At 38.4% G+C, this 22716-nt stretch overlaps 1 protein-coding gene across 3 annotated transcripts in view; it reads right to left on the reverse strand.

The window, feature by feature from the left end:
* Positions 1–11160: 11160 nt before the first annotated feature.
* LOC131079969 (uncharacterized) overlaps positions 11161–22716 on the reverse strand; it is a 174537-nt gene continuing 162981 nt past the window's right edge. For all 3 annotated transcript variants that reach the window (XM_058018012.2, XM_058018013.2, XM_058018011.2), the window contains exons 18-19: positions 11739–11903; positions 11161–11628 (exon numbers count right to left, since the gene is read on the reverse strand). In XM_058018012.2, the coding sequence (XP_057873995.2) occupies positions 11493–11628; positions 11739–11903 (301 nt within the window). In that variant the 3' untranslated portion in view covers positions 11161–11492. The remainder of the gene's footprint in view (positions 11629–11738; positions 11904–22716) is intronic.

Below are 22716 nucleotides of genomic sequence, written 5' to 3' on the forward strand. Positions count from 1 at the left end.
CTATTCACCTAAAAAAAAGTCGAGATTCTCAGCATTAAAAAGGCTTCAAAAAATGTTAATATGAATCTTCCCTTCTTATTAACCTCTTCTTTGTTCTTTGTTATGTTTGTGAAAAAGAACGATCAAGATTGGAAGGCAAACTTTTAAAACCATAATTGTCGTTTTGTTCTTGGGATTGGGAAATTGTTCTCCCTGTTTTACCTGTAACCAAAAAACTGAAGATACAATGAATAACCTTGTTGTAATTAATGACCATTTTATAATAAAAATTGAATTTAAATGCGTAGTGTACAACTTTTTTGAAACTATGAATTAGAAAACTTGACATTTCGATATATATTTTATATATATTGTTTTGCTCCATTTGAAGTGTATAGTATATGTCTCATTTATCATTTTTTTATTTATTTTTTATTGGTAAACGGCAGAGCCAGAGAAGTTTATATTAAAATTAAATTTCCAGTTACAGAGATACTGTCAAAGGCCTTAAGGCAAAGAAACCAAAATAGACAAGGGAACAAGTCCCCAATCAAACCAAAATCATTCCTTACAAAAAAAAAATAGGAATGAACTTCGAGGCAAATCAACAACATTCTAACTACCTCGAGAGTTTAAGAGTATAAGCATGCAATATCAACCTCTTTGCCTTAAAGTCTAGAGGTATCGACATTGATACTATATGAAAGTCTTTAAAAGCTAAACAAAATTCTCTTCTAAAAGAAAAAGGAATTCATATCTGCTAAAGCCTTGCTTCAAATGCCAACCCTACGCTTGAACTCCAGACTGGGCATGACCCCTTCCTCGTGGACATCCCCTGGGACTACCAGAAATAGGCGACTGCCCACGACCCCTTCCTTCTTGAGGAACATCACTACCCTTGCCTCTTGCAAGCCGACCATCAAGCTTAATTTTTGGAGGGAGGAATCCATTTAGTCTGGCAAAATATTTGAATTCATATTCTCTGTCATGATCCTCAGGATTATCACCCAACAATTTCCATTTGAGAAACCTAACAGCCATGGCTACGAAGGACCTGTGTTGCATCAAAGAAAGGCCTTTAAGGTCCAGGAGAAAAGGGTAGAAATTGATAGTTTCTCTCGGATTAGAGAGAAGAATCGTATCCCCGAGACGGTGAATCCCAGTGCTAAGGATGGCATATTTGAGAACTGAGTCTACTCCTTCCAGCATTTCTTCTTCGAACAGATGAGAAGTTAAGGTGAGCACATCCACCATAGGAACCTAGTTATCAAGCAATGAAGCCACAAATTTGAAGGAGATATGAGAATTATCTTTGGGATATTCTATTCTACTCAAGTGACCATGACCCAAAATTATTTTAACCGCCAAGATTACCGGCAATTCCAAATTTGTAAGAAGTCTTTTTAGTCTCTGATCAGAAATTTCCTTAAAGGAAACTTGGCGCCTAGACCAGGACAGCGAAACAGGAGTGTTCGCCCCAAAATAGAGAATCGGATGAGGGAAAACCTTTACATGAATCTGAAGGGTTCTACCATTTTCAACAGAAGCCAGAGAAGCACGATTTCTTGACAGTAGAAAGGAAATGAGGTAGGAGAGAAATAGCTAAACAAAACAAGGTAGTTGAAAAATCCTCGCGACTTAGGCAAAAATTACTACTTCTAACATTCCCTCTCGTACCAAGCATCATTAATGAGAAATGCTTTGAGAAATAAAGCGCGAGGGGAAAAGTGGCGAAAATCCATATACCAAAGTATAGATATTGAAACAAAGGACCTCAAAAATTTGCCACGAATTCATCTCAAGCATACCAAACCATGATGGCGACATCCTCATCACCTAATACAGTGACCTCAACAATCCTTCTTGAGACACGCCAAATCCGAAAAATTAATGATGTCAGAGACATCCAGCTTAATAGTAACTTTCTCCAATTGTTTAGTAGATGACTTGTCAGGGAAAGTTGTGACTAGGCTAAAGGAATAATACAAATTCCACTTCGGCAGCTCCAACTCAAGTCTTCGAAGGGCGAGTAGGCGGCAAAATTTAAAAAGAAGATAGTCGCTAACAGGTTGCCAAATAAAAACATTCAAATACAAATTTGAAAATCCAAACGACCAACCGATGGAAAGAACAATTAATATTTACTGTCGTTGAAAATAGTGTTAGACAGTTCTGATATAGGGAGAAAACTGAGAGGGGGGGTGAATCAGTTTCCTTACAAGTATAACAGTTAATGCAGATTATAAGCTTTATACCGGAGGACAAAGAAACCAACACAATGAAAGATAAAGCATGAAAGCACAGTACACACAACACCAATATTTTTTATGTGGAAAACTCGGTAAAGGGGAAAACCACGGTGGGAAACCCTACCCACAATCAAATAATACTTTTGTAGCAGTATGCGAAATAATTACAATGGGGATTGCACTTGCAATCAGGCCAACTGCCTAGAGCGCACTGCTCATCACAAAAGGGAAGACTCACTGACTTACAAACACATCGAACTACAATCCGGAAAGAATGAACTATGGAAGTAGCATCTCCTAATGATTGATACAGTTTCAATTAAGCACATATGTCTGCCTTACAACACCAAATCCTTTACAACCTTATGTCGAATGATATCACTATTTGCACATAAACCTTTCTCTGATAATGTAGATTTAACCATCGATCCCGAAATTACATGAATAAGTCACCTATAAATACAGATCATCAACCTTATTGATAAGGTCGGCTAAACCCTAAACTTATAAACCCATAATTACAAAAATTACATCACATGATATCTCCGGACCAATATTATTATTTACATTACATAACATGGACCTAATTCAAATTCTCAAACGATTACATCCGCTAGAAATCACGCTAAGACCAATCTCCAATGCATTTCACCAATCGGTAGAAACCCTTAGTGCAATAACACATAATAATCAACCGGATCCAAATAGGACCACCAAATCAGCACGCCAGCCAATGCGAAGCCACCGAACAATTAGAACACAATCAAGAAGCACCTTCGCACGTTAGAAACCATTTCCATAAGCCGGACAAAAAATGCTTAACCATATTATCATATATTCATGTCAATTGGTAAAACTAACTCGTACCAAGAAATATCAACCAGGAACATAAGCGATAACTTTTGGAGCACCAAATCATGAACCAACTGAATATGAAAAGCATATAACCAGCCTGAATAACCATCCAAAACCGAATCCAAGGATCTGATCATACCGGATCAGAATCATAGCCAAAACCAAGACAAACACCAAGTTTAACCAGGATAGGTCCAACTGAGGTAGTAGAACCATATCCAACCCAAATACAGAGTTGACATCAATGACAGCACTTAACCAAATCCAACAAATAGACCTCGATGAAAACACTAAGGTCAATCAGCATTTAATTCATCTGGCCACTAGTTGAAAGTGATCCCATCATAAGCAACTTTGAAGAGGACAACCGCGCCATTGTTACCTTCCATATAGATGTGCTTACAAGAGAACTTTCAAATGTAGAAAGTGTCACTAAGATTTTTTCAAGCATAGCTTTCAACCTCCAATTAGGGGAGAATGTGGTTCTAGTTCTGCATTGATGGTGATTGTTGAATCCCCTTCAATTTCAAGATTCTTAATTTTTTCGTTTAGAACACTCCATGAGACCTAGTAAAAGAGCCATGAATTCTGCAATATTATTAGTGTTCGGAGGCATAGGAACAGCCAGCTTCCCTTTAACAACTCCTCTAAAGTCTCTGATAATACATCCAATTCTAGAAGCGCCTGGATTCCCTTTTGAAGCCCCATCAAAATTTAATTTTAACAATCCAACTTTGGGAGGTATCCAAACTGAATTGGCTCTATCATTCTTTTTCTTCCATCTTAACCTATCGCTACTATCCCAATCAATAAAAACCTTATTCAAATCTGGAGTGAGGGCTAGTTTGCTATTAATATTTTCAACAATGGATGCCTCAAATGAGGAAAGGACTAATTCTAATTCCCTCGCTTTGTTATCAAAGAGCCTTCTATTATGCTCTTTCCAGAAAACCCAGACTAGATAGGAAGGAGACATTTCCCATAAAGGACCGAGAATGCCATCTTTGGGTCAAATTGGCCATCCTTGAAAAAGTGAAACTATATCATTTGGAAGGGTCATGATCTAGCCAAGCTTAACACATAACCACCTCTAGCACTTTGTTGAAAAGGGACAACTTAGGAGAAGGTGGTCAATTGATTCCTCATGAACTTACAAAGAATATGCATCTAGAAGGGCCTTCGAAACCCATCTTTATGAATTTCTTCGTTGTAAGAATTTTCGTTTTAGTTGCTAACCAAGCAAAGATAACTTTAGGAATTAGCTTGCTACTCCAGAAAATTTTATGTGGAATTCTTTGATCCTCAGAGGCACCTTGATTGGCAAGGATATTATAACCTTCCTTGGCACTATAATGACCTGATTTTGAAGGAGTCCAAATCAATACATCTGCACCCTCTCTGAAAACCAATTGCCTGTCCTTTATGACCTCAAGAAGTTGCTCTAATTCATTGGGGAGAAGGGGAAGACCATCCAAATTTTTCCAGCTCCAACAAGGAAAAGAGTTGTCCCCTGAAAATTCTACATAGTCCCTAACATTAACTCCCCAGTGTTGTCAAAGCCAGGCCCTTGAGGAGGGAACTAAAATGAGTGAATGTAAGCTTGGATATCCTCCTCAAGAATCTTCCCAGAATAAGCTTGATGAACCATCATGAACATCCCAAGAGACAAAGTCTGTTATTAGATCCCTGCACTAAAGAATGAAATTCCAAATTTGAGAGCCTTTAGGAGGGTTACTAACATGCAAAGGATTTGATGATTCCCCTGCTGCAACATATTTTGTTTGCATCATTCTTACCCATCTTGCTTTGGGGCTCGTGACCATTTTCCAGACTAAGTTGGCCCCCAAAGCCTGATTTTGAATCTGAAGATTACGAATACCAAGCCCACCTAAACACTTGGGTTTACAAATTTTGTCCCAAGCAATAATAGCAATCTTATGCTTTTCTTCCATATTCTACCAAAAAAAGTTCCTCATTTTTTGAATGATGAAGTTCATACTTACAGAAATAGCTAAAACCGACATTAGATATATAGAGGGTTGAGATTACTGCCTGAAGCATTATAAGCCTGCCAACCCAAGAAAGCCACTTCCCTCTCCAGCAGTTAATGTTCCGGTCCAATTTTATCTTCAGACGATCCCAAATGTTTGAATTCCTCAAACCCTTATCAATAGGAATACCTAGGTATGTGCAAGGCAGAGAGCCTTTCTTACAATTAAAGATTTTAAGGATCCTTTTTTTTAGGGTAGAGGGGTGGAGAAAAAAAAGATCTCTGATTTATTCTTGTTGATTACCTAGCCCGAAGCTTTACCATAGGAATACAAAAAATCTTGGATTTGAATAGCTTCCTTAGATTTGGCTACACCAAGAAGGAGGTTATCATCAGCAAATTGTTGATGGGTAGCTACAAAGTTTGAAGTGATCTTGATACCTTCCAACTCCCTATTAGAATGCTTGTCTTTACTCGCTCTACCCAATGCTTCTGTCAATATGATGAATAGGAAGGGGGAGATTGGATCACCTTCGCTAAAGCCCTTTGAGGATGAGAAGAAGCCCTCTAGTTTCCCATTTATAAGAATTGAAAATCTTGGAGAGGAAATGCATTCAAAGACCCAATTGACCCATTGTTTACTAAAGCCAAACGCATGTAGTATTTTGCATAAAAAACGCCAGTCCACATTATCATAGGCTTTTGAAACATCCAATTTCAATATCATACCTGGACGATTTGTACTTTGAAGAGTATGAATTACCTCTTGGGCCACAATTACCCCATCTAAAATTGAGCGAACAAGGACAAACCCAGTTTGCTCTTAAGAAATTATATTGTCCATTAGGGGTTTCAATTTGTTCATCATCACCTCTTAGAGAATTTTGTAGATTGTGTTGCATAGCGAGATTGGTCTAAAATCCTCTAAAGGAACCGCTTTATCTTTCTTTGGAACAAGGGCTATAAAAGTATTATTAATTTCCTTTAGGATATTACCAGATTTTCTTGAGGATTCTAGCGCTTCCGCTAGATCTTTCCATAGGATTTCCCAACATTTTTTGAAGAAGCCAGTCGAGAAGTCATTCGACCCTGGGGCCTTATCAAAGGGGAGTTGGTTTAAGGCAATTGAAACCTCCTCCATTGAGAAGTTTTCATTGAGCTTCCTATTTTGTTCATCTAAGATAACTTTTGGAATCAAAGAAAGAAACATGTTTTGTTCTCTTAAGTCAGAACCTTCTACATTGTTGAGTAGGTTAGAGAAGAATTGAGCAATCTCATTTCTTATGGCCTTCGGGTCCTCAATGAATCGATTTCCATGAACTTCCAGCCTGGAAATTTTATTTATGCTTCTCCTAATCCTCGTCATATTAAGGAAATACTTTGTGTTCTTATCCCCAACTTGGAGCCAATTCTCTCTTGATTTTTGTTTCCAAAAGATTTCCTCCTTGGAAAGGATATCTTCATACTCAACCAACAAATGTTTCTCCTTGACAAACAGAGCTTGCGACACGCCTACCTTGATAGCATCTTCATTCAAAGCCTCTAATTGAGCTTCCAAGTCCTTTTTTACAGTAAAAATGTTCTTAAAATGAACAACATTCCATTCTAACATTTTCTTTTTGACATATTTTGATTTGGCCACAAAACAAAAGAGCCTAGAACCCTCAAAGGAAGCTTCTTTCCACCATTGGTCTATAAGATTTAGGAAATTGTGGTCCTTCATCCACATATTCTCAAATTTGAAAGGTGGTTTGAAGAAATTTGAATCACCATTAAAGGTAAAGAGTGGATAATGATCAAAGCCCGAGCAAGGTAAGACATTACATTCCAAAGAAAAGGGGAAGGATGAAAGATCACCCAACCAAGAGAATCTATCTATTTTCTCTGCTATATTGTTGAACCCCAATCTATGGTTATTCCAAGTGAAGATGTTGTCACCTGATTCAATCTCAAGAAGCCCATTTATGTCAATCAAGTCATTAAAATCTTGTTGTGATCTACCAAGTCTCAAGATCCCACCCCTTTTATCCATGGAGCCTCTAATGGCATTAAAGTCCCCTCCTATGAGAAGATGTTGATCCTGATTTCGAGAAATTACCACATCCAACTTCGACCAGAGGGCGTGTTTAGAAGAAGGGGAAACAGGCCCATAGACATTGATTAATAGAAGGGAACATTTGTTGTTAAATGTATAGCTTTCACGAGCAACCAATTTCTATTGGAAGCAATTCCTTCAATCAAAACAAAGGAATATTTCCAAACTATAAGCAAGCCCCTCAAAGCTCCCTCAAAAGATACGACAACTTGCTTACTATTAAGGTATTGGCAGCCCAACCCTTCAACAAAGGATTTTGCTTGCTGACAATCAGGTTTTGTTTCCTGTAACATTACAATCTCTGAATTGATCAAGTGAATTCTTCTTTTGATCAAGCATCTCTTGTTAGGGGCATGCAAGCCCCTAACATTCCAGGATAGGATTTTCATTTTTGTTTAGGAAGGGGAGTTCCCTTCCTTACTTTCAAAAGATTAATGATCTTGATTTGTCCCTCATTTTCACCATCACGGGCAAGGTGTTTAGTAAGGATAACCTACCTCTCTTTGGAGAGAGAATGCCAAAATCAAGCTTTTCTTTGCCAACAATTGTTTGTTTAATATCCAGTTTCCTTTTTTCTTTGGCTTTGGAATAAAAAATTGCAAGGGGGATCTCCATAAATAGATTTGGATCAACATCTTCATCCATGTAATCATTGAGAAGATTATATGTTTTAGGATCTAAACTCGCATCAAAGAAAGGAGCTTGGAAAAAGAGGGACCCATCTAAGGGATATGGGGACTCCGAAGAGAGATGAACAAGTTTAGTCTTCTTTGGAGGACTATTTAGAGGCAAAGCAAAAGTGGCTTAGGGAGCCTCGCACAAAGGGCTCTAGAATAGATTTCAGAGGAGAAACAACAGGGGAACTTACTTTGGAAGCCTCAAAGCCTTGTGTGTGTGGTGGGGGTGGGCGGGAGGGAGGAGGGGATCTTTGGAGGCATTCCGCTCTTGAATAATATCATCTTTAAGAATTTGTCTCAAAAAGAAGATTAGACAAAACTATATCCTTTTCCTTATAAGAGGCTACAAGTCCAGACTTGCCACCCGCCAACGGCCTTCTGGATCGATTTCTTTTCTTGGAGGCCTTCCTGGTTTTAGGGAGGAAAACATTAAACAGCCCCCAATTTAGGATAGATTTATTTCTAAGACATACGACCTCCTAGAAGCAATTGAGACATGTGGCTTTATACTAGGAGACAGGATGAGTTGTGCATCTTCATATTGCTCCTGCAAAGGAGCGTCCATGACCACCCTAGGAGAAGAAATCAGATCCTGTTGGAGATCATCTGAGGCTACTTGTCCATTATGATTCTGAGCTTCCACAGAAGGATTCTGAGGAGGAATGTCATCTGAACCTAGGCGAGGAATGAACTCATTTGACTGAAATATCGAGCCCCTGGAGCCTGCCATTGAACTACCAACAGTTATCTAATTCCTTAAAATACATTTACCAGGGAATCTGTCTACCAATATCCTGTTTTTTTGTTTCCATCTACCAACTTCATAAACAATTTCCAGTTCTCCATAAAAGCCCAAATCCAAATCAATTTCTACATAGATATTACCAATATCCCCTAGATTCCCATTTAAGAAATCCTCTTATATGCCAACCAGAGATCCTAGTGCATCCCCAATCTTCAAGAGGGCCTCCGCACATAAAAATTTTGAGGGGAGCCCAACTAAACTGAGCCAAATGAGAGATTTTTTTATTCTATGGTTTAGAGGATCAAAACCAGGAAAGGAGAGTAACCACCATTCCACAATTTCTTGACTGTGACCTCAAATACCACATCATTTAGCAAAGAAAGCATTTTCCTTGAGACACCCAATCGCAGGGTTCATGGCAATGGATGGCAAAACAAAGAGCTTGCAACCAAGACCTTTTTCCTCGAATCTGTAAACGATCGATTTGTTCCAATCACAAGTGGTTTCGCAAAGGGGAAACTCTTCCAACCCACATTCTGACCTTTCTTTTTGTATCCTTCCTTGCCTTCAGAAGAAGGATGAGCCTTGGGCTGAGAGATATTTCCTTCACGAGAAACCTTCGCCCTTGCTCCTTGAACCAAAGAAACTACGATCTTGCCTACCCTTTAAAATTACTCTCAAACTTATTAACAAGACCATTCGTACGGAGTAGAGAAGAAGAGTCCGACCCCTCCCACAGAGCACCCTGAATACCAATGTTGGGCTTTTTAGGCCAAAGACTTTTGTTGTTCGAAAGGGGGATACCATTCGCCCCAGTAGCCACACTATTTAACTGGCGAACGTGTCCATCCAAGCCTCTTTGAGCTTCCCTCAAGTTTTGAAATTTTTTCTTAGAGCTCCGAGAAAAGTTTCCCAATTGATTTCAGATACGAGGGAAGAATTTCGAACCAGAATAAGGGCGAGGGCCAGAAAACGAGAGAGGACACACAGGGTAGTAGTTGATGTTCATGTTCCCGTTCTTGTTCCTGAACAAATCCACCATTTTTTTTTGGATCCTTAAAAACTATTATTCATTACTTATAATGGGATTGTTTTTTGTTGCAGGTGCCGTCAGTACTCATTTATCAATTTTTAGTTAATTAATATTTTACATTTTTTTGTCCTAGTTATTGCAACACAAAATTGACTGGGACTCAAAACTTGACAAATAAAAATATGCTTAAATACACTAAATTTAAATAATGCATGACAAATGAAATTAGAAAACACAAATCTTTTTTATCATAGTGGCATGACACCAAATTCAGGCATAAGTATATAATGAAATTATTTAGCAGGGAGACTAGAAACTGCTAGAAAATTACAAAAACAGAGATTGTTGGACAGCACCCCTCACATTTCCTGTCGTCATAATACAAAGAAGGGTGAACGGATGGAGCCCCTGACACCACGCCAAAACTAAGGACTTTGCCACAACGACCTTTTCATGGAACATGCGATTTTCATGATTTAATCAATTTTAACCCCCTGTACTTAAATACTTCCAATCACTCAACAATCAATTCACCCTACTGAGATCCTAATAATTCAAGACAAAAACACAAAATAGCTTTCATCAAGGATCTGAAACAAAAAACTAATGGCCAAATCCGCAGGAAAAAAAATGGTTTCTCTAAAGGACTGGGCATGTGAATCTGACTAGTTACTTGCCAGGTTGGAAAACTCACACTCGCAATTTCAGCAAGAACGTACCAAGTTTGTGGACTATGGTTTTTATATGCTCTAGCTGAATATCCCAAGGAGCTTCTCCAAGCGGTGTAGATTATTAATTCAACTTTGTTTGCAGCCCAAAATAGTTTTAAATTATTAAAGCAAATCCAGATCTTAATTTCTTAATATAAGTACTCAGCAGAAATGTTGCAAAAGTTTGCTAGAGTTTATAGACCAACACTTCAAACCATCGAGTCATTCATATATGATGTGTCATGTAAATACCTAAATGCCCCGTACGGTGCCTGCAAGAACAGTGGTTGATACTGACTTAACAAGGTTGGAGCAGATCATGTAAGTAGATAATATTGTCTGAAGAACTTTGCCCGTCATTGCACTGTTTTATTAGCAATGCCAAATACAATAATAAGTATTATTCAGTTTTAAATCCAATTATAAACCCTGAGAAATTGGTAGACACATTTCGGTCTATAAGAATCTTCAGATTGCCTAAATGCCAGCCATTCAATACATTGTACACAGCTAAATTTGATCAATTTAGTTCTCCAACACATATTACATCATATGCTAATTATCACAGGAACGACCAAGAACATGTTTAATAGAATTTAATTTTTATGGCAGTTGATACAAATGAGTTCATGCCCAATAGTTTCAAGCAGGATACAACTCACCCTACTTACAAATCAAATATAGTAGCTGACAACACCCTGCATATAAGTCATTTGAAGGTTTGAAGGCCTGTCACCCACTCTTGTTTAATGCATATCAATTCTGAATCGACCCAGAAATCATCTCCGCAATGGCTCTATGGTTTCTACCCGATACGATTTGTACTATGTGCCCTTAATTTCAAATATTATTAAGAAAAATTCTGGAAATTTTAAATTGAAAGTTAATGCTAATGTACATGAATGAGAACAGCATTGGCAAGATAGCCAGTTAATTGACTAAATGAATTTCCAGTACTCCAGTGATTAGCAACTTAGAGCATGGGAATGTGAACCATCATTTGTTTGACTGTATGTCTTGATCCGTATAGCATGTGACATTAAAATACAAGTTGAGGAAGCCAAGAGTGTTTCAAGTTAGAAATGTTATGCGAAACTGTCTGATTGAAAGGATGAGAAGTACTGCATCAATAGGAGAAACTAATTGAAGATAAAGAGCTTCACAAAGATTGCCAAGCATTTTGATGATTACCCCCTGACACCTTCCCATAATTGCTATGTTGAGCCAACAAATGAATGTTTTCCTGAGATACAGAAAAACGACCTGTACTCAAGTAGTGATGACAACCTCGAGCCCTGCACGTTCAAAATGATTCATAATAAACAGTTTTATCTATATAGCAATTTGCAATTCCCTGTTCAAAATACATTGCAAGCAATTAATGATTTGGGAGGTGAAAATATACCTTCGTTTCAGAGTAGTTGCATGTGATACACGAGCCTCTTCAAGCTTAGAAATTTGTCCCAAAAATGATGTATATTCATGAAAAGCAATGCCCTTTGCCATGAAAAAAGATTTATTGGGTAACAACGAATCTAAAGCATTCGAAAGCCTGGTCTCTGTTTCTTGTCTGTATAAAACAAAAAGATTGATACATATCATTTAATAGATTCATTGAGGCATACTTATGAGTTCATAACAAAGCAAAAAAGTACATCTAAACCATATAAAAACAAGATTCAATATAACGACACAAATTACTAAGTAAAGAAAATTCTACTAGAGACAACAGAAGGCTACAGTATCAAATTGCCCTTACGAAAATGCCCAAAATTATGTTCAATCTATGTCCTCGATCACAAAGAACAGAACAGAGTTCCAGACTTTAGTATGATTCTCCATGTTGATCAAAAGCTGAGACACCAACAGTGGACTAAGGCACACCAGATTGCAAGAGATCACAGTTCTTGGATTCTGTTTTCTAATGCTAGAGATAAAGGTTTTGATTTACCATCTACCATGACAGCCTATTTCATAGTAGAGTTCTATTTGTTAACTGCCTAGTTCTACTTGAATGATTATTGCAGAGTAAACAATATAATAAACACCCAAATCATTAAAGACTTACGACAGCACCTACTAAAAGATTTGACAATATAATTCATTCATGACATATTTCAATAAATTTCACACATGATGTCATATTCCCATGTAGACAGCAGACAATGATTAGAAACATTAAACAATACATGTACATAAATATATATATTTTCAATACATAAATTATTTTTACCGCTTAAAATATGTTTTATCTTAACTAGTGGGAGTGATGAAAGGACGCGTCCATTCCCAAGCCACCTCCGGAATAGACGCCATGTTTCAAGGGGAATCACGTGGTTTCAAAGAAGTATAAACCCGCACCCCAAGGAAAGCTGGGAGAGGAGGTGACAAGGAGAAGCGTCCAACAGGTAACTTCGTTACTCAGTAATAATATGTATTTCAGTTTTCATAATTTATGATGCCTAGACAACCATGAGGACTGCCCTGGGAACGCATCAGTCAGCAGACGATGTGAAAGGGCTAGTCGCTGGTTCTTCCCAGCGATGAAGAACCAGCGCCTAGTACGCATCCCTCCCCATCGCCAGCAGGCTGGTACGTCCCCAAGCCAATCCGCTTAAATGTCGAAATGATGAAGTATGTCTTTGTGCAAGTTGTATTAAATCTGCTTTCATTCCTCATATAACAGTAATGATTATAATTTAACTAGTGGCCCAGATTAATTGCTAAATGGGTTCCATGCCTAAAAATGTCTTGCCAAATGAACTAAGCACATCTGTAATGTACAAAAGGGTACAATGAACTTAATCTTTACGCCAGATAGGTAACCTGCAATATCAGGTTTAGTATGCTGCATTAAAATACACTTTAGTGACAAACAGAAAAATAAAAAATAGTTCATTCATTCCCAGACACAACTAATAAGTAAAGAAAAGGAATACTAATTAATGACAGTCGTGTTTCTGCAACTAGGCACAAATATAATGAATTAATCCCTACAAATTATATATAATGGATAAATGTTAACCAAGTAATATAGTCATGAATCTATGTTTTCTGTAGACATTTATTATCTTCCTGATATCCTCTGTTTGTCAGTACATCCAAGATAATGAGTGCAAGCCAGGGGTATGTTGGGCCCATCCTCAAGTGGCCCTATTAGACCTAAGAGACGGGATGGGTCTAGATGGGTAGCCCAGCCAACTTGAAAGTCCTCAAAATCTAGAATGGGTCATGTATGTATTTTGTGCTGCAATAATTATGCCACTGATCTAAAATATTATTGCTGATATATAAAAATGAAATATCTAAATGTTGCAAGAAACCGTAAATCCTTTTGTGGCCCTGTTGTGACATTTTTCACACATCGCCCCATAGCAAATGGGGACCCTCTCTTTTCCTGCTTTCTAGGGTTTTGTTAGTGTCCCATGGCCTTCCGCTTCAGTTTTGTCAAGCCTTGCTCAGATTTGAACAGTTCAAGTCCTAAGGATTGAAAGTTAGTTTTTGCAAACCAAGTGATTCCAGAGTCTAGATACCATCAAAGTGCCTAGAAAGGCCAAAGGAAGAAGATCGCAATTGATTTGCATGAATTTGAACAACTTTCTATTTTTAGAAAGTCTTTTTTTTTGTTTTTGCCTCTTTTTTAGGAAGTTTTGTTTTTGGCATTTTTAGCCCAATCCCCGGTATGGCTATTTTTAGAAAGTTTTCCCTATTTTTTAGGGATGTCTGCTTTTTGCTTTTTTGGAATGGGGACCTAGGGTTTGCACTGATACCACTGACCTGCTTCGACCGCGATCCAAAATTTCCAAGTTTTGACCCAAAAAGCTAAGTTCCTATATATTAGGGGGTCATGGCACATTCAAAGGATAATCAACTCAAAAAAATCATCTAAGTCTGGAATGTCATCCTGATCCTCAAATGTCCTAAAATTTGGCTATCTGGAATGTTATTCTGATCCTGAAATTTGACTAAGTCTAGAAAATTGAAGAATCCTCCAAAAACTAGATTTTGCATTATAACTCCTGGAGGTCTGAAACCACTCTCAAACATTCTGACAATATATATGAAATATAACTTAAAGTATAAGCCACTCATACTTAAATGTTATATTTCATATATAGTCTGCCCTCTTGGTGGCCTTCCAAAAGTCTGCCCTGGCAAAGAGTCATAATGTCTATGAAACTCCGACCTATCCAAGCAAGATGATGGTGATCTCCCAAAAGTCCGCCATGAAGTTGGAGGCTCAAAAGTCCGCCCTCATGAGAAGTGAAGAAAGTCCGCCATGTTGGAGGGAACACCAAAGTCCGCCATGCAAGAGGAAGTAGTCAAAACTCCGCCATGGATAGGGAGCTCTAAACTCCGCCCTCCTTGATGTCTATGAAAGTCCGCCCATGATGCCAAGTCTAAAAGCCGGCCCATGGTGTTGGTCATCCAAAACTCCGCCCAAGCATGATGAAGTGGTAGTCACCCAAAAGTCCGCCCTCCATGAAGTGTTTCAAGTCTCAAAAGTCCGCCTTGGTTGAGGTCTCTCCAAACTTCGCCCAAGGAAGTAGATACAATGTTGAAGACCTACATAAGTCTGTCATGTGGGAGTGCTTCCTAAACTCCACCTTGGTTGAGGTCTCTCCAAAGTCCGCCCTATGGTGGAGATGTCATAGAAGCCCGCCCTATCATGGGGAATGCTCAAAGTCTGCCATGTAGAGGTGTCCCAAAACTCCGCCATGCTTGAGTAGAGGTCTTCCCAAACTCCGCCCCATGAAGTTGAAGCCCAAGCAAAGTCCACCATGTATGTTAAAGAGGCCAAGAAGAGGGAGCTCAAAACTCCGCCCTCCTTGGTGTCCTTCCTAAACTCTCCCATGCCTTGTGGGGTGGAAAAAGTCCACCTTGGATAACCTCAAAAGTCTGCCCTATGCCTTGAGAAGGTAGTGAAAAGCCCGCCCAAGTGTGATGAACACATTGGAGTCCTACCAAAAGTCCGCCCAAGCACGAAGATGAACACTAAAAAAACTCTGCCCTACTCTTGGAAGTCAAATAAAGTCAATAAAAATTTGAGTGATGTCATCAAATCTTCCAAAAAATCAAACTTGCAATCAATTTAGAAAGTTGGAATTTAAGATTTTCGAAGATCAATGAGCTAGGAAATTAAAATGGGAAAGAAGATATTTATGATTTTCAGACTGAGTTCCAAATTAGAAACTTTTGGAAGATACTATTTTGTGAGCCTAGTTCGAGTTATTAAACTAAAAACAACTTAGAAACTTGCACAAGTAAAGGATTTTCGAACTAAAGAAGATGACAACACTTTCCCAAGATTTGAGTTAGATTTAGAAACATGAGTTGGATGATTTTTGCGTGTTTCTAATTAGGAATTCAACTTCATTACAAATGCATCATTTGTAACTTCATTCTTACACCAAGAAGTTCAAAATTCTTTAGTTAAGGAGAACATAAAGAAATGTTTGCAGATTGGAGTTCATTTGGAGAAAATTGTGATATTACTTGCAGTTGAGCAAGCTTCTTGACAAAAGATTCACAAATTCTAGAGTGAAGCCAGCTGGTATAAGGGAGAATTGTTAATTCTTTCTGACTTTTCTGAGAAACTTCTATCTTTTCGAAGGTGAAGTTGAATTTACGATGCAGATTTGTGCATTTTCTGAGTTTTTTTCAGTCATTGAAAATGATTTTAGTGGATTTATTCGAATTCTTAGTGAAGGAAAATCATTTTATTGACTAAGTAAGAGGGTTATAACACTTGGTGTTGGATTGTGATCACAGTTATCCTTAGGATTGGAGAATTTACATGTGAAAATCCCATTCTCATGGCTAAGTATGAAAATGAAATAAAATCTCCAAACACTTAGCCATTCGCAGCCTCGATTTTCTTTAATCCAAGATAGATTTCTAACTTAATTTCCTTTGGTTTTACAGGTCGCAGATGGTAGTAGAAGCGAGATCATCATAGAGATCGCAGCTGGAGTTTCAAGCCAAACGGAAGATTGAAGACAAGTTCACAAGCAAAGTTCATCTAAGCGTGGAGATAGCCGAAATTTGGCTAAGTATGAGAAATGTTTCTTCCAAGTCCCTCAATTATGATGAAGGCATGGAGAAATTCTTCTCCAAATGTCAAGGTATCAAGAAAGAGGGCATGATCACAGTGAATGTCTAAGCAGCTTGATCTTATCATTTCATATTTGCGAGAAATTTACCCACAGCTTTTTAACCCTCCTCTCGTGCAACATAAATTGGAGCCACAAAGAAGCAAGCATAGAGTCGTCAACAAGAAATTATTCTAAGAAATTCAACAACTTTCTTCATGGGCCTGCCAATCATTCCTCCTGAACCAGGCAGAGAACCTCATCCAATACTTCAACCAGACTTGGATTTCAGCGACAAACAAGAACACGTTATCACATAATTGTACAGCTTGGCGTGGGAAGTGAAAAGAAACGCTCCTGATTGGCATCGCATGTGTTTTGTCCTTGACGAGGAACTAGAAATTGTCGCACGTATTGACGCTGAGATAAGAAGAGAGCAAGAGCCAGCTCTCGTACCTACTCCTACACCGCCTCAGCAAGATTAGGAGTGACTCACGTTGTGGTGGTTCCTCGTCATCTTTCGACCAATCAGATTGCTCCAAGTCAGCATGTCCAAGTTCAATGAACCTGACTTATCCAGAAGCTTCTAGAAGGGCACACTTCACAATGCAACAACCTTCTATTTTCATTGATGGTTCATATTTAGCAAGAAGGACAAGTGTCCCAAATGTAATTTTCTCATTGGTCGAGGGTAGTTAGTTTTGGGAAACTATAATTAGGGTTTGTCGCTTTCAATCTAGGCCCTTGATCACTATTTGATCTCAGTCGTTCATTTATTCTTGAAAAACTATATAAGGCTACCTCCTCTCATTTGGAGAGGGTGAGGTTTTTGATGTATTGTTGCATAAGTTCATTTCCAAATAATATATTGCATGTGCGCTTTCTCTTAAGGCTTTGTAATCCCTATTGTTTGAATGATTTGCATGGTTTCAATTTCCTCAACACTTAGTTAAAATTAATCTAGATTTGCTTTCATTGTTGTTAATTTGAATGAAGGATTTGATAAGTGTTAATTGATGGTGTATCTCCACTCGTACTTTTGGTGAATGGATGATTTCCATTTCACCGTGCAAAGTTAGTCTGAGCCCATCCTCTGTGCATCCCAACATCTTAATCATAAGCACAATCCATTGAAGATTGCACCGGCTTTGTGTAGTTGTCCCTAGTGTAGCGAAGCAAAGTTTGGTTTCCCAAGAGCACCCAATTGATACCGTCTCTAGGGTTCGTAGGATTAGATTAGCCTTCCTAAACCCTATCTCTTTTCTCCTTTTTGAAAGTCTAAATCTTGGAAAATCTTAAAAAAAAAGAGAACCTAAAATTGCTAAGTCCATTTAAGTCCAACAGTTCAAAGACATTTGTTAACGTAAGTCCCCCTTGAGATTTTCAGCATACACTACCCAAGAAGCTATTTCACTAAAGTTGCTTGTTCGCACATATAGACCTTGGAATCAGTAGTGATTTTTCAGGAGAGGATAGAATACCTTCGAGTATCCTATTCTAATGTTTGGTAGATGATAAAACAGGCACCAACAGGCCCTAAATCCAACCTTCGGTGGATAGATCAGGCCCTAATTATCAGAAAGGCGAGGCAGGTACAGCAACTTCAAAATGTGTTGGGCATCTTGCAAGACCAAAGGGGAATGTGTATGATCCAGCCATCTAGAAATATCCGCTACCTCGTACATGATGAGAGCTACTAGCTCCAAGTCTTGAACATGACGTGCCTAAGGGATCCTACTTCTTAGGCTTAGAGATTTGGATTGTTGGAATCCTCATCATAGGTAGGCGAATCGTAGGGGTATCAATGTGCAATTCTTGGGTCACTAAAGTTGTTGTGTGAGGGAAGGATGACCTTCCTACGTGTTGTGACCTTTTTTCACACATCGCCCAATTGCAAACGGGGACCCCCTCTTTTTCTGCTTTCCGCGTTGGTTAGTTTAGGGTTTTGGCAGCATAGTGGGCAATTTTGAAGTTTCCCATGCTGGAGTCTCGGAATTTTGATCATACCTATTGTCGTTTAGGGTTTTTTGAAGTTATAGGATCAAACGCGTAAAGTTGAGATTTTAAATGATCCTAATTTTGTCTAAGTGTAGACCTTTTGAACGTTAACATGTTTTTTAACATCCACATCGATGATTTTAAAGTGCTATGGTGTTTTAGGACCTTTTGGAGTTATTTTCTCGCTCCTAGGAAGTTATTCAAGTTGATTTTGCACTTTATCCAGATAGGTTTCCTTTTGTTTCGCTCAAATTTTTGATGGATTTGCCCAAGTCTAGATGAGATTTATTGAGTTTAGAAGTTTCCTAGTGATTTTGAATGGAAAAATCATCATTTTCCGGATGAAAATCCATATTCTAAGGGTTAAAAGGTCAAAATTCCATACTAGAGGTGCTTTTCCCCTCATATTCCTGACTACCCATGATTTTCCCCCACTCAAAATCCAAACTGGACGTGGATTTCCTCTGGAATCCAGACACATGCCTTGTTTTTCCTCCATTCAGAATCCATACTAAAATCGATTTTCCAACAAGATGATTAATTTTGACTAAGTGTTGGGATTTTTTCCTGACTGCCTTTGTTTTTCCACTGGGAGTATGGATATTGTTGCGGATGATCGATTTCCACAAGGACCTTTTGGGACGAGATTTTGAGGATTTTTACGTGGATATTTATTCCAAACCCTAGGCAAATTTCTACTGAGAGTGATTTTGATGATTTTGTGTTCGGATGAATGTCCTAACTAGGATCCATTTCCCCCCAGAAGGATTTTTGTGCCAAGCGATGAAGTTTGAGTTGTAATTTTGATTCCAAACCCAGATTGATTTTCCCCTGGACCCATTTTTGTGCAAGTCGATGATTTTTTGATAGGGATTTTTATCCCTACTTGGATCAATTTTTCCCCAAAGGGGATATTTTAATGATTTTTGTTGGGATTTTTATCCCAAGTTAAATCGATTTTCCCCATTGGTCATTTTGGATCTAAATTTTAAAATATTTTAAATGAAGTGACCCACATTTAATTGTTTTTTAAGGTGCACCAATTATTTAAAAATAAAAAACAATTAATAAATGATTTGCAATGAACATTAAATGAATTTTACCTTCTAAAAGCAAATCGATTTTTTGCCAAGCAAGTATAAGAACAAGTTTTTTATCCCACATTGCTTGTGTGGTGAAAGTTGATGGTGAAAACAAGTTTAAAAGGAGAGATCCCAACATTATTATATTATCATATTTGCCAAGTGTGTGATTGCAAAGGGTGATTTTTCCTCTAGTTGGCGATTTTTGGTGAAGTGTCAAGTTGACACCATTGCGCTACAAGTTGATTTTATTGTTATTTTTCCTCCATTCCCAGCCAAGGCGATTCGTTTGCCTGCCATTTGAGTGCCATTAAAGCTTCATTTTCAGACTTTTGTGATTTTTGGAGGACGATTTTGGTTTCGGAGGATTTTCACCTCCATTTTTGGTGATTCTCTTCACCATTTGTGGCGCCATTATTGGAGGACTGCTGATAATTGTTTTCAGTCCTGATATATCGCCATTGTTGAGCTTGTGTGACCTCCATTGTTGGCTGGTAATTAATTTTCAGACTTCAATTTTCATTGCCCAACCAATCCCAACTTAGGCGATTTGCATTTGGAGGTGTTTTTGTGGAGTTTTAGTGCATTTACAGACCATTTGAACGCTGTTGCAGGTCTGAAACTCCATTGTAGAGGGGCTGTTTTCAAAAAAAATTCATCTTCTGCCACCTACCCACTTTGGCGATGTTGCTTGGAGCTCATTCCTTTGTCATTTTTGATCATTTTCAAGGATTTTTTACTACTCTGCAAGGTGCTGGTAAATCTGAAATAATTAATTTTCAAACTTGTCCTCAGAAAACTTTATTTTTACCAGCCATACTTACATTCCCGGATATGATTGTTTTCATCATTGAAATCGATTTTCATCAAATTTGTGCACATTTGGGTGACTGCAACATGCTTTTAGAGATTAATTTGTGAAGTTGCAGGTTGTCTTCAGATTTGTTGGCAGCCATTGTTGACTTCAGAAGGTGCCTTCAGACATAGTTTTGTGTGAAAACACAACCTTTCACACCTTTCCTTAGTCATTGTTTGATCCGGTATACTCCTTTGCACCATAATTTGAATAAATTTCCAAGTATAAGGAGGTGTTTTAAAACTTTGGTCTGAAAATTGTTAATTTCAATGAGTTTCACAAGGGTTTTATACCCTAAGCTTGTCACATTTTGCATTCAATTATTGAAATCTATTGAGTGGATTATTTTCCTAATTTCCATACCCTAAATCATTAGGAAATCAGAATTTTTGTCAAGAATATTTTCTGAAGTTCTAACTTCTAACTTCGTACAGGTACGATGTCTAAGTTTGGTCTCAAGGAAAGGAGGGAGCAATAGAATATAGTTGAGACTGGATTCTATCCAGAATCCAAGATGTCATCCAGATGGAAGGAGGTTACAGACATAAACATGCATTTCCTAAACATGAGCCAGATGCGACAGCGGATGTTCAGAATTGGGAGCCAGATTCCTTCCTCAGCTTATGTGAACATTATGAAGAGTGGCATTTATCAGGCCGCCGGATTTCCGCAATCCATACAGTGCAGTGAGCTTATCTTGGAGTGTGCACGATGTTATGATCCTCGTTCCCGAATGATCAAGACTCCTAAGCGTGCCATCATTGCCTACCTTGTTGAGGATGTGATTGCTGAGGTGTTTGGAATTCCATGAGGAGCGGACATGAAAGATATAACTAAGGATGAATATGAAGACAGATATAAGAAGAAGATGGATGCGTGCAAGACCGTAGTGAACAAGAAGTGGATGATTGAGCCTAGGACTCATCATTCCAAAGCTCCAAAGACACTCATGTGCACAGACTTCAAAGAAGAATATAGTGATTTAGTATTCCTACTTAACCGAGTGATGGGGAATGCCGTAGGGTGCAATATACGATGGATGGATGTTCTATTTCATCTAGGATTGTCTAAAAGGAACATTGATAAATTGATCTAGAATCATAAGTGACAATCTAGATTTCCAGCTGAGGAATGTGGAGCTATCCAGATCATTCACCATGACTTCCTATTTGGTGTACCTGCTTGCGCGATTGGTTACATACAAGGGATTGATATGCGGAGGTGAAGTCGGGAATGGACAAGGACAATTCAAGAGTTATAAATGCTATCCACAACTGAACATGTATCGAATTGAAGATTATAAGAGAGTGAATGATGTATTCACAATGTACATAACGCGAATGTTGCAAGGTGGAGTCCACAGGAGGTTGTCCAAAGAGGCAACGGAGGTGATAGAGAAATATGGATCGTGGTATATACAGTTTCCCACTTTCACATACCTTAGGATTCATGGATTTCAATCCGAACCCTACAGGCTTCCTAGGTATCCTTCTAACAGAGCGATATTGTTGGAAGTGGTGAGACAGCTTCTGGAGTTTGATTCTATCCAAAAGGAAAAGCACAAAACGGGCATGTCATTTCCTATTTCAATTGGGAAGACATTGGAGGTTTGTTCATCCGCCTTAGCAGCTAGCATAGTGAGGAACTTGCATTCTATCAATTTGCAACATACAAGAGAAGAGAAAGGTTTGATCCAGATAAGAAAGTTGGAAGGATCAGGGGAGAAAAGTTCATCCACAAGGTAGACATAGAAGACTATTGGGCCAACCTGATGGAAGAGCAGGCAGTAAAGAGAAGAATGTGGTCCAAGATATCAATGGATTTCATGAGGAAGTGTGGACTTTTCCTCATTCCTGACCAAGTGTTAGATGGCAGGGATCATACGCATCCACAATATGAAAATGAAATGAAGAAGGTGATTCTATTGCCTAATTGGTCGGAACCAGAAGAAATAGATTTGAATGTATTGATGAGAGAGGTCTTGAGTTTCTCCTGAACATGGGTGGATATTCAGAAAAACGGATTAGTTGATATGGGTGTTTCCTTCACTTATGAAAAGATGAAACAGGAAGAATCTGCTTCCGAAGATGATCAGAGGACTATCAGTGATATCACGATTCATGCGGATGAGGAGAGTCAAGCTCCCAAGAGAAGGAAGAACACACCAGGAGAAGTCAAGGCTAGAGGGAAGAAGATTGAGGAGGTCAAGAAGAAGAAACAAAAGACTACTATTCCTTTGCCTATCATTCCTTCACCGCCCCTCAGTGTCTCATCAATCAAGGAAGTTGAAGTGCCAAAACAAAACAAGGGGACTGAGCAATGTTCCAACATAGTGATACTACCATAGAATATTCA

This window comes from Cryptomeria japonica, chromosome 10, assembly GCF_030272615.1.
Source record: "Cryptomeria japonica chromosome 10, Sugi_1.0, whole genome shotgun sequence".
In the NCBI taxonomy this organism is placed as follows: domain Eukaryota; kingdom Viridiplantae; phylum Streptophyta; class Pinopsida; order Cupressales; family Cupressaceae; genus Cryptomeria; species Cryptomeria japonica.